The sequence below is a fragment of the Rosa rugosa genome, chromosome 7 (assembly GCF_958449725.1).
Source record: "Rosa rugosa chromosome 7, drRosRugo1.1, whole genome shotgun sequence".
NCBI classification, from domain to species: Eukaryota; Viridiplantae; Streptophyta; class Magnoliopsida; order Rosales; family Rosaceae; genus Rosa; species Rosa rugosa.
The window spans coordinates 13,998,155-14,014,883 of NC_084826.1; the positions used below are offsets into that span (position 1 = coordinate 13,998,155).

A 16,729-nucleotide genomic window follows, 5' to 3' on the forward strand; every position below is an offset into this window, starting at 1 on the left:
CTTAAAATTTGAAATATTCCAACGTAAAGGACCGAAACCAACAAATTTGGAAGTGCTAGGCATTAGGCAGTTTCCAAAAAGCCAAAATAGAAGGCACAAAGCTAGAACGAATTCTAAAGTGTACCAAAAAAGACGTGAGAATTTTCTATCACTTCAAAGTTCATTGCTGTTCCCTAATATTCCATTAGAAAAAAAAAGAGATAAAAAGGAACAATGTTATTGGCAATCTCTTGTTTGATATATTTCATTTAATTTCGTCATTCTCACTTTCACACTAAAAAATACAAGATGTTTTCGTTACGTAAACAATCATTTCAGCGAATATACTCTACCCCTTGTTTTAGTGATAACTCTAGCTCGATTATTCTCTTTTGTTCAAGTCACATATGAGATTACTTATCACTCATGCACTAAAAAAACCTAGGGCAGCGCTATGTGTGCCGCCACCAAACCAAACAACCAAAGCGACCTCCGTCGCTATTCTGTTGATCCCAAACCTAGCAACATGTCCAGCATTGATGCTGTAACCTCGTCCTTTGCTGCATCACTTGCGCTTGCTAGCAGTGATGTCGTAGATGTCTCAAGAGCCTCGAATGGAATCCAGCGACGTGCCAAGCAATCTTTTCTGTTGGCACGTCATCTGGTGAAGAAACCGGCTGCTTTGAATGATCTGAAACGTTTTTTCCGGCGAGTATGGGTCCTTGACAAAGGTTTCAAGATTCAAGAGCGGGCTCCAAACCGTTTTGTCCTGGAATTTGATTTGCGCAAAGATCGTAGCAAGGTTTTAAAGGGTGGACCATGGCGTTTTAGCCAGGCTCCGGTTGTGCTTCAAGAGTATGATGGCATCAAGGCTATTGAAGAGGTTGATCTGACTGTCCTCTTCTTCTGGGTTCGACTTAGTAATATTCTGCCATTGTTTGAGGAGCCTGACATGATCAGAGGTATTGCTTCTGTGGCTGGTAAGTATCTTGAGTTGGATGATAAACTCTTTGCAAATACGGGTAAGGTTAGGGTTCATGTGGCACATGATATTTCGAAACCTTTTTTCCTCAAGAAAACCCTAAAACTGGCACCTGGAGTAGAGGTTGAAATTTCATATTTTTTTGAAAACCTGGTAGGCAAGTGTGATCATTGCAATTTGATTTATCATGAGGGAGACTATTGCCCTTTGCTTGGTAGCCATGCCACAACAGGTATAAGACGCAGCACTGGAGAACAGAGGAAGGATTTGGTTGGTCCTTCTCTAGGGTTTGCGGCTAACACTTTTGTAGATGGAACCTTTCGTTTTCAAGGTGTGCAGACACCTATTTTGCCATCTATCTACAGGTCCTTATTCCAGCCCAAGGAAGCTTCTAAAGCACGCAAACCTATCATACTGCGTGACAGAGTTCTAAGTGCCACAGAAATGGAGAAGGAGGTGCACCAACCTTTAGCGTTGGCAGTAATTGCAGCTCCGGACATGGAGGTCTCATCTTCTGAACTTATCGCTCCAAGTGAAGGCATGGAATTTGATAAGAAGGTAGGGTCTGCAAGAAATAGCCCGAAGGCCTCTAAGGATGCAGAACCAGCTGTACCGGTTGAAGCAGAGAACAAGGAGAGTAGGGGTGACAAGCGTCACCTCCCCCCCTCTCCTTCAAAGTCTCCCCAAAAACTAAAGATTCTGCTACCAGAATTATTCAAACCGTTGCTGCCAGATATCCAGACAAAGAAACAAAAACTGCCTATGTTTACAAGTAAGTTCTCTGCCAGATCTTTGGGTATGGTTGAAGCTCCTGGTAATATTTTAGTGCCTAAAGATGTGATGCAAACAAGCTCTGGCACAAAGAAGAAAAGAGGAAGGCCTCTGGGAGCAAAGAATAAAAATCCTCCAAAGTCAAAGAAGGTTGCGGATGCGCAAGAGACTTGTTTTGCTTATCTCTCCAAACCTCCTAGCCCAACTGTTAAGGGCAAGGAGAAAATTTAAATTTTGTTTTTATTTCTAAACTTTGCCTAATTTCTATGTATTGCTTTTCATAGTTATTAGGCTCGCTTTTGAATAAGTGAGCACTGGTTGTCTAATGGGTGGTGCTAGCATACCACGTCCTAAACTTGTCTAAAGATGGCAAGGGAAGGTATGTATCCGTGCCATTCTGGCTTGAGTTGAATGAAATGATTGATTTGGTTCAAAAAAATATGAGATTACTTATCTTTTTCACAATTGAAAGAATATTTTTATTTTTATTTTTTTGTTTGTGTTGGTTTTTTAAGGAAGTGCTTTTGTTGAACATTTTAAAATGAGGACTTCAAATCACTAATGAGTCGTCCAAATTTTAGTTAAAATATTATTTTTTTTAACACGCATGTCATTCAATTGTCGATTTAAAAGTTTTCATTGTAATTGTCCTTATTAGAATCTCACCCGTTTTTTCGATATCAAATTAAAAACGATATCATTTTACTGGAAACAGATTTTTTTTTTTTGAATCAATAATAATAGGGTTTTCATTCACTAAAGCCAGAACGACACGGATACATATCAGTCACTGCTCATAGGCAAGTAAGACGAGCGATATGCTAGCACCACTCACTACTACATATCAATGCTCACTTATTCCAAGTGAGCCTATAAACTACACAAAGGTGTAGTAAATAGGCTAAGTCACAAAAACAAAAAACTTAAATTTTCTCCTTGCCCTTCTCACTAGGGCTAGGAGGCTTAGTAAGGTACTCCAAACAAGTGGCTTGTGCAGCAGCAATCTTCTTTGCTTTGGGTGGATTTTTATTTTTTGATCCAAGTGGCCTTCCTCTCTTCTTTGGTGGCATCGTAGTACCTGCCACGATTAGCTCTTTTGGCACCAGAATGCTGCCCGAGGCTGCCAGGAGTCCTAGAGACCGTGCTGAAAACTTAGTCGGGAAACATGGGGTCTTCAACTTCTTTGTTGGAGCATCATGCATATCCCCTTGTTTGAACAAGTCCGGGAGAAAAATCTTTAGCTTTTTGGGAGAGGCCTCAGAGGTGAGAGGGCATACCCTCTTCTCAATTCTTGGCTCCACCATGGTAGGAACATCTGTGTCACTCTCCAACTTCTCATCAGACTTCCCCGTATCTTTATCATCTTCAATGAGAGCTGGCACAATAGGTTCAATCCCAGTAATATCATGAGGATCAGAGACTGGGACTAAGGCCAGTGAATTATCCGGTTTGTTGGGAAGCAACTTCTCCCGCAGGATTATAGGTTTACGGCTAGGAGTGTCATGACTAAAAAGAGCCCTGTTGACCGGTGGAAGGACCGGTGTTTGCACCCCCTGGAAACAAAACATGCCGTTTAGGAATGTACCTGCATTAAAACTCAACGATGGAGCAGGGATCTCCACTCTCTTATCAACAGTGGCTCGAACCCCAGTATGGCTAGTATCCATCCCACTAACCGGACACCCATTCTCACCGTGCATCAGAAAATGGCAGGAGTTGCACATACCTACCAAGTTTTCGAAGAAGAAGGATATCTCCGCTTCAATCCCCGGAGCAACGCGGAGCGTTTTCAGTGTAAAGAAGGGTTTGGACAATTCATGAGCAACCCGAACCCTAACTTTACCCACAGTGTCGAAAAGTTTGTCATCCAGCTCTAAGAACTTTCCCGCCACAGAAGCAATAGCCTGGATCATGTCTGGGTCCTCAAACGCAGGTGGGATGTTGGAGATCCTCACCCAGAAGAATAAAGAGTTCATCTTCGCCGAACTGATCGGCGACATGCCATCATATTCATTCATTACAATCGGGGCATGGTTAAACCGCCAGGGACCACCACGCAACACCTTGTTTCGATCACGTTGAAGGTCGAAAGCGAGCACAAACTGGTTCTACTCTCTCTCCTGAATCTTAAATCCTTTGTCGAGCACCCATACGCGTTTGAAGAATCGCCTGAGGTCGTTGAGGGCAGCAGGCTGCTTTGCCAAGGGTTTGGTAGGTAGGATTGTCGAGGACGGCGTGGTGCACCCCCAGTTCGAAGAGACAGATCGATAACTTCATTGCCGGCTAAAGCAAGAGATGCTGCAAAGGAGGCGGTAACAGCCTCAATGGACGCCATGGAGGTGAGGAGGTCACAAGAAAAAAACAGCCGGCAGCCGCCGTACTCACTCTTAGGGTTTGAATGCATGGAGAGAGAACTCACACTTAGGGTTTTTTAGTATTATTGTAATTAACCTTTTTTTGAGAATAGATTGTAATTAACCTTGGAGACTAATAAACACGAAATATTAAGTTTTACGAACAGATGAGTAAAAACTACTGAATGAAATTAGCATTCTTGCTATCAAAGAAGCCAAAAAAATAAGGGGAAATGATCATTTACCCGATTTTAGGCTAAAAATTGCCCACTTGCTCCACCAACTGTTTTTTAACCTCATTTACCCAAAACACTCTAAGGGATTATTTCCCCTTTACCCAATTAATTTTTTTTATTTTTTTTTGCCCTCTCCTTCTTTTTCACTTAGAGGGAGAAGTCATCCTCCACCTTGCCGGCCTCTGGTGACCAGTGGCAGGGCGCCGGCGAACGTTGACCAGAATCCGACGACCGGTGACCGGAATCCGACGACCGGTCCCTAATAATATCCAGTAACCATATTATTGCCCCCCAGTAATCATATTATTGCCCCCCAATAATCATATTATTGCCTCCCAAAAATCATATTATTGCCGTCCAGTGAATTGTACGAACTCCCAAAACCAAAATGAATACATTACAGGCACAATTGATCAATTTATAATCATATTATTGGCTCCCAATAATCATATTAGTGCCTCCCAATAATCATATTATTGCCCCCCAATACAAAGTCCAATGTCTCTATTGTCTCCCAATAGACCACCAAAAATGAACCATTTTGTAGGATTCACAGATAATTTGACTTTAATACATAGAAAACAACAGGTAACTTATCAAAACACCACACTATAGTGATCCCTGTCCCTCGTATCAAAGTCTACTGGGGGCCAATAATGTGTCTACTGCCCCCAGTAGCCAGGAAATGTAATGGGTAGCAAAAAAAAAAAAAAAAAAAAACCAGAAACTGATTTGGGCACCCAATCACCATCTTCGGCGGCACCGTGGCTTCGTCTCCGGCTTCTGAAGGCTATACGTCGGTCGACGTTCGGGTCTGGACGACGAGTCTGGTTGAGTCAGTTGCGCTTGGGTGTGTACCAGTGATAATAGCCGACGGAATCGAAACCCAAGAACCCAGACGATGAGTACAACAGATCTTGTCGATGCATCAGACCAGATCGTGAATCATCTTCAGACGCCGACGTCAATGACCCAAATTCTTCAGACGCTGCCGACGTTCGACCCACACTCCATTCCGGCAAGAGATCGGACTTGAACCAAAACCAAGTCGAACCAGACCTGGCCACTTCCAATCGTCAGCCACCTCAACTTCTTCCATATTGACGCGCCGGAATAGAACCTGACAACGCCGCTGTGGCTCCTAATCGATCCGCTCCCAAATCGGATTCTGAGGCTCCGGCGATGTCGTCTCTGCCGTCGATGAAAGAGAGGAAGCGTGTGTGAGAGAGAGAGTCTGAGAGGAAAGAGTTTAATAGGGGGCAAAACTGTCTAAGGGGGTTAAAAAACTCTTAGTGGAATAAATGGGCAATGTTCATGCTGAAATTGGGTAAGTGGTCACGGCCCCAAAAAAATAAATAAAGGTAATCCAGTATTTTGGCTTTTTGGGTGAATTTTTTTTATTTTTAATATTCAATCTTTCTGGGTGAAATTACATTCTTTTTTGATAATCTGTGGTTCGTTTTTGATAACACAAAATTTTGAGCATCTCACAAATTACAAAACCCCAGCGTCTCAGGTTTCATTTCTACCATTATCCTTCATTCTGTGGCTTCCTTCCTTCCTTCCTTTCTCTGATTCTCCTCACCTTCTCTTATCAATCCAGACACACACAGAGTCACCAATTCAGAAACAAGAAAAAGACCCTTATGTCCCGCAAAGGAGGAGGAGGAGGAGGAGGAGCTCCGGCTTCACTGCCAAAGGACGTACCTTGGAGGGCCTCAAACTCCAGACCCGTCCCCAAAATCCACCACTCCCCTATTCTTCGTGTGCCCCAAAACCCCACTACCAATTATGCAATCTCCGTCATGAAGGTCCTTCTCCTTCTTCTACACATATGTAATTACTGGGTTTTTATCATCTGGGTCTTCATAAAAATGTCTTCTTTTTGCAGCACCCCAATCCGGTAGGAAATGGGTTGGCCAGGGACGCCATTGTGGAAGCCGCAGGACCCGATTGCATTGTTCCGGGTCAAGTCACACCCGTCAAATTACTTGGTCTCAAGGTAAAAAAAAAAGGGTCCCTTTTAGCTCTCACGAGTTTTGTGTGTTTGTTTGAACTGATTGCTGTTCTGTTTCACTAATAGCTTAAGCATTGTGTTGGGTGTCTGCAATTTTGGTGGCATAGATGGAAATGAAATGTTTGCTACTTTTATGTTGTGTGAGTTTAAAATGGTTGGGCGCCAATGGTTGTCCTTTTGATTTTTTTTTTACCCACCTTTGATCGTAGTTTGTAGTGTAGGACATTGCTTTCCTTTTCTCATATTACCACAAAGTTATTACTTTTAACTTCTAAGCTTGCTGATGTATGTTCTACTTTTAGGAAAACAGATACTGTGCTTGATAAGTGTGTTTGAGAGATCACATTTTAAAATGTAAAACAGGGAGAATCTCTAATGCTGGATACTTTTGATTACTGTGCTTGTGTCATAGGCATTTTAAGTTTGAATTTTGGTGCTACTGACCGTTACTTGGTTGTATTATTCGTTTTTAAACCTTTAGCTGATCCATATTTGGCATGCAGGTATGGCCTATTGAAGTTGACCTACAATTTTTGGAACCCATTGGACGTGAGCTTAAGTCTATTGGAAAGGTAATCTCTATAATTTTAGATCTGGTGTTTAATTTGGGTTACCATTTAAATTTGTAATGAAAGCAGATAGCTTTAGATTGAAGAATTTAACAATAAATTGTCCTTGAAATTGGTGTTGTCCAAGCAAACTGCTGGTGCTGGTTCCCAGTTACATGGCATGGGAAAGTAGGAATGAAAAGTTATGGCAAATTCAAGTAATAAAGAGAAGAAATAAGGTTTAAATGAAGTAAACTTTCGAAGTATTGTAACTGAGAAATGGGTTTTCTACATGGTCAAATCAGCCTGTCATAACTCCCAGTTTTCCTGGTCTGCTTTTGATGCACTAAGATTATGCCACTTTGTTCTCCTATATTATTTAAAGAAACTTATTACTCTTTTGGTTAAATCACATTGAATTCGGAAAATGGGCTTTGCCCAGCTACATAATGAAGTTCTGAATTGAATATAGATTTCCTTGCTGCTAAAGGTTATGAGAATAGATACCAACCCGTTTAGAAGTGGTTAGTTTTACTATGAATCGGACGCAGGTTTCAGTTGTATCTGATAAATGGAAGATCTCTATCAATTTTATACATTCACTTGCTTGCAAGTGAAAAAGGAAGTTAATACTTTATGCCTGTTATCATGTCTTTGTAGACTTGGGGTCTAAAAAGCATAACTTCCATGCGTTATTGATGATAATTTAAATTTTCTTCCCGTCAAGTACTTGGTTTTGTTGGGAACCAAAACATTACTCTTTCTTTAGATAATACATGAAATCTACATTTCTAAAGGACCTCAATGATTGACACATTGGTATTTCTTTCATGCAGTTCATGGATGATGCTGTCACTCTCATGAATAAATCATTTATAGATCGCTAGCACACTGGTTTCCCGTTATCAAGAGGAGAGAGTTGCAGTGAGCAGAAGCCTGGCTAGGAAGCTTCACATACTAATATGTCTCCCTCTGTGTTGTCTTCTTGCTTGTGCTCTAGTCAAAGCGTAGTTCCTAGAATCTAGGTCAGAAGCAGAAGATATCTTATGTTGTACTTTTGCACGAGAGTTCTATTTTTTCAACATCGTTTTGGCCCCAGAACTCTACGGATGTGTGGATGTGACATGAATACTTTTTACTGAAATTTATATAAAATGAGGTTCCTGAGTAATGTCTGGTTTTGTTATTTTGGAAAACCTTTGGCTACATATACTTCATACATGCATATGTTCAGTTATGAAGCTGCTTATAATCTTTAATCATGTCAATTGACTGTGGATCAAACATAAAAGGTCGATGAAGTTTTTGATCCAATAAACCCTTCTTTCTTTATTTTTTGGTCGAAAACAATAAACCCTTCTCAATCCCTCTCTTTAAGAGTTTGATATGCTTCTACTCCAAGTTCTCTTCAGATGTTTAGATAATATATATAATGCTTTCTAGACCAAGTTCCCTTCAGATAATATATAGTATACAGAAGATCTATTAAACTAGTTCTTTCAAATCTTCCCTTACTTCACTACCTTCCAAAACATTATCTCTATCCTTTTCCCTCTTTTGCTCTAATCATACGAAAGTATGTCGCTCTGCTAACGTTTTCCAAAATAGGCAGAGACAAAATGGCTATATTTGCACTGCATTAATATAAATATTTTCATACCAGAACAACCACTGCATATAGAGCTAAAACATGTGATGCAACTAGGGGAAATAAAGCTACAATCAACTCGAACTTCATGAGATGACCTAATTGTTGCCCTAAAAGCATGAAGTTATGTAAGCCAAAGGTGGAGTTCCCACAAACTAGTGTTGTCCACCTAGTGTACCATCTAAGAGATTCTCATCACTCTTGTTCTTTCTAAATTTCCTAATTCTCTACCCTGCTTCTCATATAAAAGGGTTTTCTGTCTCAGGGTTTGTCACTCCAACAATGGCTTATGAAGCAGCAGCTGTGGAAGGTGAAAAACTGCGCAAAGGTCCATGGCTAGAAGAGGAAGATGAACGACTCACCATGTATGTAAGACTTAAGGGGGATCGGAGGTGGGATGCATTAGCCAAGGAATCAGGTACGTATGGTGATTCCTACTGAAAGTAGGAGATATGCAGATTTTGTTCTTGTATTCAACAAGTAAACTGAGAAGCTGTTCACATGCTGCAGGTTTAAGGAGAAGTGGTAGGAGTTGCAGGTTGCGGTGGTTGAACTATCTCCGCCCCAATCTTAAGCATGGTCACATATCTGTCGAAGAAGAGAAAATTATCCTTCAACTTCATGAACTTTGGGGTAACAAGTAAGTTGTGACATCATTACCTTCTAGTAACACTATTAGCAAGGTTTCCTAAGTGGTTAACTAGGCTGCACTGAGTTTGCCAAGTGTTGCTCTAACTATACATATCTACCTTTTATGCAGGTGGTCAAAGATTGCAAGAGTGTTGCCAGGAAGAACTGATAATGAGATCAAGAACTACTGGAGGACACATTTAGTGAAGAAAGCACAAATTCAAGATGGTGATGCTGCATCTGCTGGAAACTTGCAATGTACATCGAAAAGGGCCCAACAGGGTCTTTTCTTTCAGGATTGTGATGATATGAGTGCTGAAAAAAAATATAACTTTGATCAAGATCAGGACTCAGTTGAGAATTTATGGGGAGCTAAGGAAACTTACTCTGATGATCTCTGTTTATCGGACTTTGCCTTGCCAAGCTCTCCATATGAAACATGGTTATCAGATTGGATATCTGAATTATCGAGTGAACAAAGTGGTATAACATGGATTCCACATCATGATAGTGATGCATGGGATTGTTCAAGTTCCCTCTGGGACATGAACTAACCCCACTATAAATTTTGAAATCTGATGAACCTTCAAACTGTAGTGCATGTTACTCCAGTTTGTTCTTCCCAACTCACCAAGTGGAATTTTGGCACATATGGGGACAGAGTATGCTGGTGAATAGCTTTGGTCAATTCATCTGCCTAGGAGAGAGTAATGGGATCTACTAATGTAATGCACTTCACTTAGCAAGAAGGGTCTCCTTCAACCTGTAACTCCGAATGGCATGCATGTGCTGCCCAACTTTCTTAATCAAATCTATATTTGTCTATATTATCTGTCTCTTTTACAGTGTTGAGCTGTTGCTTTTCCTTTTGTCATCGTAAATGCTGGTAATGAATGCCTAGTGTCTCCAAATTGTTTACTAAATGCTCCATCCACCATTTTTTGGTAAACTGAGGTTCAAAGAGGGTCCAATTTTGAATAAAAGGAGCAATACTACTCATTGGTATAACTTCACCTCAAATGTACTTTCTGTCAACTGTTCAGCTAAAATTTAGATTCTTTTCTATTAGTGTACATCCAAATTAAGACCAAGTAATACATAAGCGGACCCCTAAATCAAGAAAGCAGTTACAGCAACATTTGGAACCTTTCAATTCTGAGCAGAAGAGCCATTTCCATTTTAAAGTAGTGTTCTATTAATTAGTCTTCTGATTTTTGCTTATGCTAGACCATCAAGATTACAAGCAGCATGCTAATTGCGAACAGATCAATTCTAAATGAATTAATCAATATTGCGACAAAAAAGATTTGTCCAAGTCTTTTAGTATCAATCAGGTAACAATTTGTGATTTATCCGTTCAACTTCTATTGATTCCAAAGAGATATATGATACATCCTAATCCCTAACCTAGAATTCTGAACTTTTCAGTGGAAGCTATCGAGGTTAATCAAGTACGTTTAGAACTGTAAAAATCGAAATATTGCAGCATTTTATTGAATATTAAAGCATCAAATTGAGAACTCAAATAGGGGTACCATCAGCTAATCATCTTCATTTTAGTGTGCTCATTCTATCTATGAGGATGAGAAATTCAAGATTACAGATTCAAGCATGGACAACATACAGCAGAATGTAACAGAGTCACAGGGTAAAAGTTAACCACATTGTATATGTAACTTAGACGTACCAATGTTCAAAACAAAACCATTGGCACTATCATCACTCCTACTGTCATCTGTCAATGGATGACAGAAGATATAGTAGAAAATTGATTGGTTCGCAGTTAGCATGCTGCTTGTTGTACTTCTTGATGAGCAAAAGAGTTAGTCAAGCGTGAGCAGAAGATATATAATATTATCCACCCAGCAACATGGCTGTCAAAGTTATATGGCTACGTGAACTGAACAGAAGTTTCAGCAGACGTCACATACATATACCCCAAGTTGGCAAGTTCTTCGTGTTTTAAAACCTAGCACTAGTATATCGTCACCTCCTATCCTGCTTTAAACAGTAGTATTTAAGTTTGTAGCCCAGACTGGACTGAGTGTGGATATAAAGCTCCAAAGCACAAAAACTACAGTAGGTCATAGAGAAAAGTTTGTTCAAACTTGAATAATAAAACTGATATGGAACTAGATAGGAACTGCATCACGATCACCCTTTATTCATTCATATTCAGACACCAGCAGTACTCTTCCATTAAATAGTAGCTTAAAAATTAGATGTATATATGCTCTAGAAGACATCTTATATCCTGATTAAAAGCATTAATTGATTAATAGTCATTAACCTAATTAAAGCAAAAGGGACAATAATAGATTCGATTTGTCTTGCATTTTATCTTCTGTATGAATGGGGTACCAAATTTATTAATGTGGTACGTGAATATGGTGACATGGCTGCTGCCTTGCTTATAAGTTATAATAAACCTTGGTCCAAGATTATTGCGAGACAAAAAAGTTCTATACAATCACTAAACTTCAAAGCTTAAATTGTTGATAAACGAGCCAATTAATCACTGACTTCTTTCCGATCGGATTGTGCCTTAACCTAGTATGTGGAAATACAAACCAGTATGACCAAAAAAAAAAAAAAAATCACCATAGACTTGTATATGTTAAACCATGAACTGAAAAGCTTAAACCGTAAGAAATTAAGCGGTCAACAATGTACACCAAGCTAACAATAAGTTGAAATTGAAACCATTGGTTAGTTTCTCAATGCGATCAAATGCAAGTCGGAGATAATATACAAAAACAACACGAGAACGAAATCAAAAAGGTAAAGAGAATGGAGGTGGATGAAAGTGGCTGCATTGGCATGTTCATGCTGCTTCCAGACATTTCATCCTCATAATCGGGGCCTGAATCGAAACCTTCGTTGGGTCCTGTGTTCCACTTCCCCAGATTGTTGTCCCTGCTCATTCAAATTTGCATTATAATTCATTGTCACATTCTCAGAGCATCTTTGAACAGCTTTTTCCATTTAAATCCCAAAAAGAACTAAAACCCAATTCTCAAAGACTTGGAACACTAATAAACAAAGAGTTAAGGAGTGAATAATGAAATATGCAACTAACCCGAAGAAGCTTTTTGTTTGTTCCATACTTCCAAGATCCATATAACCAAAAGGTGATTAGACAAATGTGCTTAGCACTTGTAACGCCTTTCAAGTTTTATGTACTCCTAACAAAAGCGCTTTTGAGCAAAACCGCTTCTAATTAAAACACTCTCAAACAATAAAGCTCCAAGTGGTCTGGTTTTGCCTCTAGAGCTGTGAAATACTTATATGACATTGTTCGGCAGAAAAATCAAGTGCTTTATGTGTTGTAGAAACCATCTTTATTGCTTTCTTAGGAAGATACTTCTTTAGAAAGCACTTTGAATCTACCACCAAGACAAAACTGCTTCCAGAAAAAACTTACCTAGCAAAATCACACTTCTACAAATATAATACCACAACCCCAAAACACTAACGAAATGAATATCCATTAATATATCATTTTAGTAAGAGGGACATGTTGGAAGCAAAACCATAATGCTACGAGTCCTTGTTTCTCCCAAGATGAACCCAACCTCAAACCAAGTAGATGATTCTAACTCAACCCACCTTAAATTAGGGCATGAACTAGTTAATTATTGTGAAAAGGGATTCCCCAGCAAATTAAGGAAAAAGTAAAAGTGAAACCAAAAGAGCAAAAAACAAAGTGCAGCACCAGTAGAAAAGAAAAAGAAGAACTAAAAAAGAAAAAGAGACCGGACCTGCCACCAACTCCGAGAGCACCAGCATGCATGATGAGTTGGTCAATGAGCACCGCTGACTTGGGCTCCACACTATAGGCCTTCTCGTACTTGATCTCCACTCCGGCGCCGGACGCCACGAAGAAGGCTCCATTCACCATTATGTCCCCCTCCGACCTCCAATTCCACCCCTTCCAACTCCCCTCCACCGTGTCCACGCGCTTCGTCACCTCCTTCGCGTTCCTATTGGTCGGCGCCGTGTACCGGTTGCCCTGGCTATTTATCGTGGGGTTCCCGCTCCCGCCGATCGCGTACATCTCCCATGCAGTGAAGTCGTTGTTCACCACGTGGATGTAGCCGCGTCTGCACCTGGGCATGCGCTGCACCAGATTCTCGCCGAAGTGGTTGAAGGCTATGGTCACCTGCATGCCGGTGTCGGGTACGTAATCGTCGCTATGGCCCAGTAGCATCACTTCGTTGTGATTCGTGAAGTAGTTGTTTGAGATTGTGATGCCAGTGGAACCCATCACGGCGTCGATCAGACCGTCCCTGCAGCGTGATAGGCTGCAGTGGTCGACCCATATGTCTTTGGACCCGAAGATGGAGATGCCGTCGCCGTCCGACTTCGTGCGGTAGCCGTAGTGGGTTGGGCTTGACCGCACATTAGTGTTCCCTGCATGGTAAATGGTAAGATGTAGTTACGTAACGCCGTAACGGTGAGTATTTTTTTCATCATTAGCTCAAGTGTACAAGTAAATTTAACGGTGAAAAAAATATAAAAATATGCTTTACTCAAAGTATGATTATTATAGTAATTGGTGCTTGGTAGAATACATATTTTTCGTAGAGACTCCCATTATTATCTCGGGATATTCTCCTTATGCTTATTGTAATTTGGAGTTCAGATATGATGTCTCCCCCATGTATTCTGCAGTTTCAGTAATGATCAAAGTTTAAGGGCAGCCGTACTGGCCCTCTTTCAAAAAAAGTTATGATTATTATGGTAAAAGCTCTCAAAATTATAGTAATTTATTTGAAAAGTACGGTTCTAAAATCTGAAATTATGAAACAATTTCAAAATGTTGATAGTTACTGTAAGACACCTTAATCTTAAATATCAACTTTAAATCTGAAAACGGTATCGTTTTAGATAGAAGTACAAAATCAACACAAAAAATAGACCAATGCTACTATGAAACTAAGACAGACAAACCAAACACATCAAGCTACTATATATGAAACTCAGATACAGCAAACCAAACACATAAAGCTACCATGAATTTAATTTAATTTAATTTAATTTATTGGAAAGCAAGCTACCATGAAACTTAGATACAGACAAACCAAGCATATCAAGGAAACTGGATACTCGCAATTATTGGCACACCAAACGTTCTAGGTAAACAATTATACCTGCGATCTCAATATTTATTTCGTAAATCAAATACATGTAACTTTTTTAAGTGACAGAAAAGTATATGGTTTCCAGTAAAGTGTCTCAAAGAAACTAAAGTGGTGAAAAGCAAAAATTCCTTTGAGATTTTCTTCACTCCCCTCTAAGATTGTGAATGGATCACATTTTCTGGCAACTATAGAAACGCATATTCATGAAAGAAACTGAGAAATTGTTTTTACCTGAGGGAACACAATGGTGGATATGCACATTGTGGATGATGACATTGCTTATATACTGCAAAGTAATGCAACCCCCACCCGTAATGTGAACATTAGCTCCTCTCCCATCAAGAGTCTTGTAGCTATTAAAGATGAGCTCCTGAGAAAGCTTGATGAGCATGTTGCTCGGGAACACAATCCACAGCGGTTCTGGCTGAATCACAGCGTATCTCAGAGTTCCCGGCTTTGGATTCACGGCATCATCGTCGGAAGAGTCGGTGACAATGTAGTACTCCCCACCTTTGCCTCCAAGAGCATACTGACCAAACCCGATTGCGCAGTCTGCTAAGCGTTGACGATTGCTGGGCCAGTCTGGGTCGCATTTCCAGCAATCGTCGATAGGGTTTCCGGTTAGGCATGAAGAGAACTGGTCTCTCTTGGTTACTTGCAGCATTTGTCTTCTTACTATAGAAGCATTTACCCTCCTGCAAGAAAAAATGAAGTATCGAGTACTCAGATCTACAAAGAGAGGGGTGAAAGAAACAGAGGAAACAGAGGTGAATAATGTACCTATGAACTTCTTGAACAACTTCATCTGGGTTGGGATGTTGGCCTGGAAGAGTGAGGTTGAGGTAGGCTTTAGAAAGAGAGAATGAAGCGAGAAGAGAGATGAGGACAATGCAGGTTGCGCTTAGCATTTTTGAAGGAATGTTTGGAGGGATTAGTATAGCTAGGTAGCTCTTAGAAATGGTTAGGCCTCTTTGGAGGAAAAATGGGGTTAGTGTTCAGTGATTGAGGAGAGGAGAAGATGGTGAGTAGGTTGGTGTTTCTTCTCACACTCCTCCTCTTTCTTAGTTACTGTATGGATCCAATTGGTTGATTTTTTGTCTTCCTTTATAATCATAAGGATAAGACTTTTTGGGATTCACTTAATGGAGGTGAAAAGGAAAAGAAGGGGAGAGAGAGAGAGACTATTCACTGCGAGAATCCACTGCTCTCGAGGAAGCTGTATCCAATTTTCTTTGCTCGACATAATCTCCATGCCCGAATGTACTCTTTTAAATTGATGGTAGAGTCCTCACCTTGTGTTTAATTCAAGACAAACCCCAAAACAGTGTGTTTCTATTTTCTGACAAGTTAATTTTCATCAGCGTCTAACATATACAATCACACGTTTTGGTTATTGTAAATAGTTAGGGTCAAGAAGAGTAAGTGAAAACAACTTCTTCTACTCAAATAATTGTTCAACAATTGAAGTGCTTAATTCGTATAGTACACATACAACTTTATGTCTTCCCTCATTTCTGCATATTACGGCGATGTCAGGGCACAATGATTATAATGCCTAAAAGTCACCTAGGTGCTGGGCTATGAAATGTTGAAGGCGATTGAGAGGTGCATAAAAAAGCAAGTGAATCAATTTATTTGGTAGATTTTCATTCATAAATTTAAATACTAATAATCGACCAAACAAAACAAACCGATCAAAATTCGGTTCTCTTTTCTTTCTCACCTCTCCAAATTAAAGACTAAAATATCGAATATCGATAGTCTAAAAAATGGAAATTTCAATGAAAATATTGAAGAAATTTCGATCGAAGTAAATTTTTGAAAAAAATGATTGAAATTTAGAAAGTAACATGAAAATTATTAATGAATTCTTATGAAATGTTTACATGATCAGTTACCTATAATATTTTTTAAAAAAGTGTTTGATGAACTTAATTGTATAATGATTGTAGTAATTTAGAGTATAATAAAATACATTGACATGACAAAGATATAAAATTCTACATGAGAATTCTAAAAAATGATTTAAATAGGAGATTAGGAGAGTTTTTTTTTTTTTGATTGAAAGAGATTAGGAGAGTTAATTATTAATTATAATAATATTTTACAATTAATTATATATGTTTAAAAATAAATCGATCTTCAAATAAACAGAAAAATAAGTAGAAAATGGTCCATTGAAATACATAGAAAAGTTTTTTTACTAGTTAGCAAATTAGATAATTAGATAAGGACAAGTGCTAGTTTTCACGAGCCACATATAGCGAGAGGTGGCGATAATCTCGGAATTTCTAGAAAATTTTGAACATTTCCAGAAATATTGTCCCGATATTCTCTTGGTAAGTCAAAGATATATCGAGACCCTAAAAAAACGGAAATATCGCTGAAATTTCAAGGATATTATCGATTTTTTAGTTCTT

At 39.4% G+C, this 16,729-nt stretch overlaps 3 protein-coding genes across 3 annotated transcripts; 2 read left to right on the plus strand and 1 right to left on the minus strand.

Annotated features, from left to right (window-relative positions):
• Positions 1 to 5,785: 5,785 nt before the first annotated feature.
• LOC133719856 (uncharacterized) lies at positions 5,786 to 8,058 on the plus strand. The gene is made up of 4 exons (XM_062146044.1): positions 5,786 to 6,133; positions 6,214 to 6,324; positions 6,843 to 6,911; positions 7,724 to 8,058. The coding sequence occupies exons 1-4, from the start codon at positions 5,969 to 5,971 to the stop codon at positions 7,772 to 7,774; spliced, it is 396 nt and encodes a 131-aa protein (XP_062002028.1). The 5' UTR covers positions 5,786 to 5,968; the 3' UTR covers positions 7,775 to 8,058.
• A 118-nt stretch (positions 8,059 to 8,176) lies between these two features.
• Positions 8,177 to 9,936, plus strand: LOC133719855 (transcription factor MYB27). Its single transcript, XM_062146042.1, has 3 exons — positions 8,177 to 8,953; positions 9,046 to 9,175; positions 9,296 to 9,936. The coding sequence occupies exons 1-3, from the start codon at positions 8,818 to 8,820 to the stop codon at positions 9,717 to 9,719; spliced, it is 690 nt and encodes a 229-aa protein (XP_062002026.1). The 5' UTR covers positions 8,177 to 8,817; the 3' UTR covers positions 9,720 to 9,936.
• Positions 9,937 to 11,782: 1,846 nt separating this feature from the next.
• LOC133723580 (probable pectate lyase 12) lies at positions 11,783 to 15,519 on the minus strand. The gene is made up of 4 exons (XM_062150443.1): positions 15,090 to 15,519; positions 14,541 to 15,004; positions 12,927 to 13,578; positions 11,783 to 12,081 (listed from the first exon to the last, which is right to left on the minus strand). Exons 1-4 carry the CDS (start codon positions 15,215 to 15,217, stop codon positions 11,892 to 11,894), a joined length of 1,434 nt encoding a protein of 477 aa, XP_062006427.1. The 5' UTR covers positions 15,218 to 15,519; the 3' UTR covers positions 11,783 to 11,891.
• Positions 15,520 to 16,729: the final 1,210 nt, after the last annotated feature.

Bases quoted from the DNA above. Each gene is read 5' to 3' on its own strand.
- LOC133719856 (XM_062146044.1), top strand. From the start codon at position 5,969: ATGTCCCGCAAAGGAGGAGGAGGAGGAGGAGGAGCTCCGGCTTCACTG. The intron at 6,134-6,213 runs GTCCTTCTCCTT...TTCTTTTTGCAG, and splicing joins ATGCAATCTCCGTCATGAAG to CACCCCAATCCGGTAGGAAA. The intron at 6,912-7,723 runs GTAATCTCTATA...TCTTTCATGCAG, and splicing joins AGCTTAAGTCTATTGGAAAG to TTCATGGATGATGCTGTCAC.
- LOC133719855 (XM_062146042.1), top strand. From the start codon at position 8,818: ATGGCTTATGAAGCAGCAGCTGTGGAAGGTGAAAAACTGCGCAAAGGT. The intron at 8,954-9,045 runs GTACGTATGGTG...CACATGCTGCAG, and splicing joins TGCATTAGCCAAGGAATCAG to GTTTAAGGAGAAGTGGTAGG. The intron at 9,176-9,295 runs GTAAGTTGTGAC...CCTTTTATGCAG, and splicing joins CATGAACTTTGGGGTAACAA to GTGGTCAAAGATTGCAAGAG.
- LOC133723580 (XM_062150443.1), bottom strand. From the start codon at position 15,217: ATGCTAAGCGCAACCTGCATTGTCCTCATCTCTCTTCTCGCTTCATTC. The intron at 15,005-15,089 runs GTACATTATTCA...TTTTTCTTGCAG, and splicing joins GTTGTTCAAGAAGTTCATAG to GAGGGTAAATGCTTCTATAG. The intron at 12,082-12,926 runs GTCCGGTCTCTT...TTGAATGAGCAG, and splicing joins GCTCTCGGAGTTGGTGGCAG to GGACAACAATCTGGGGAAGT.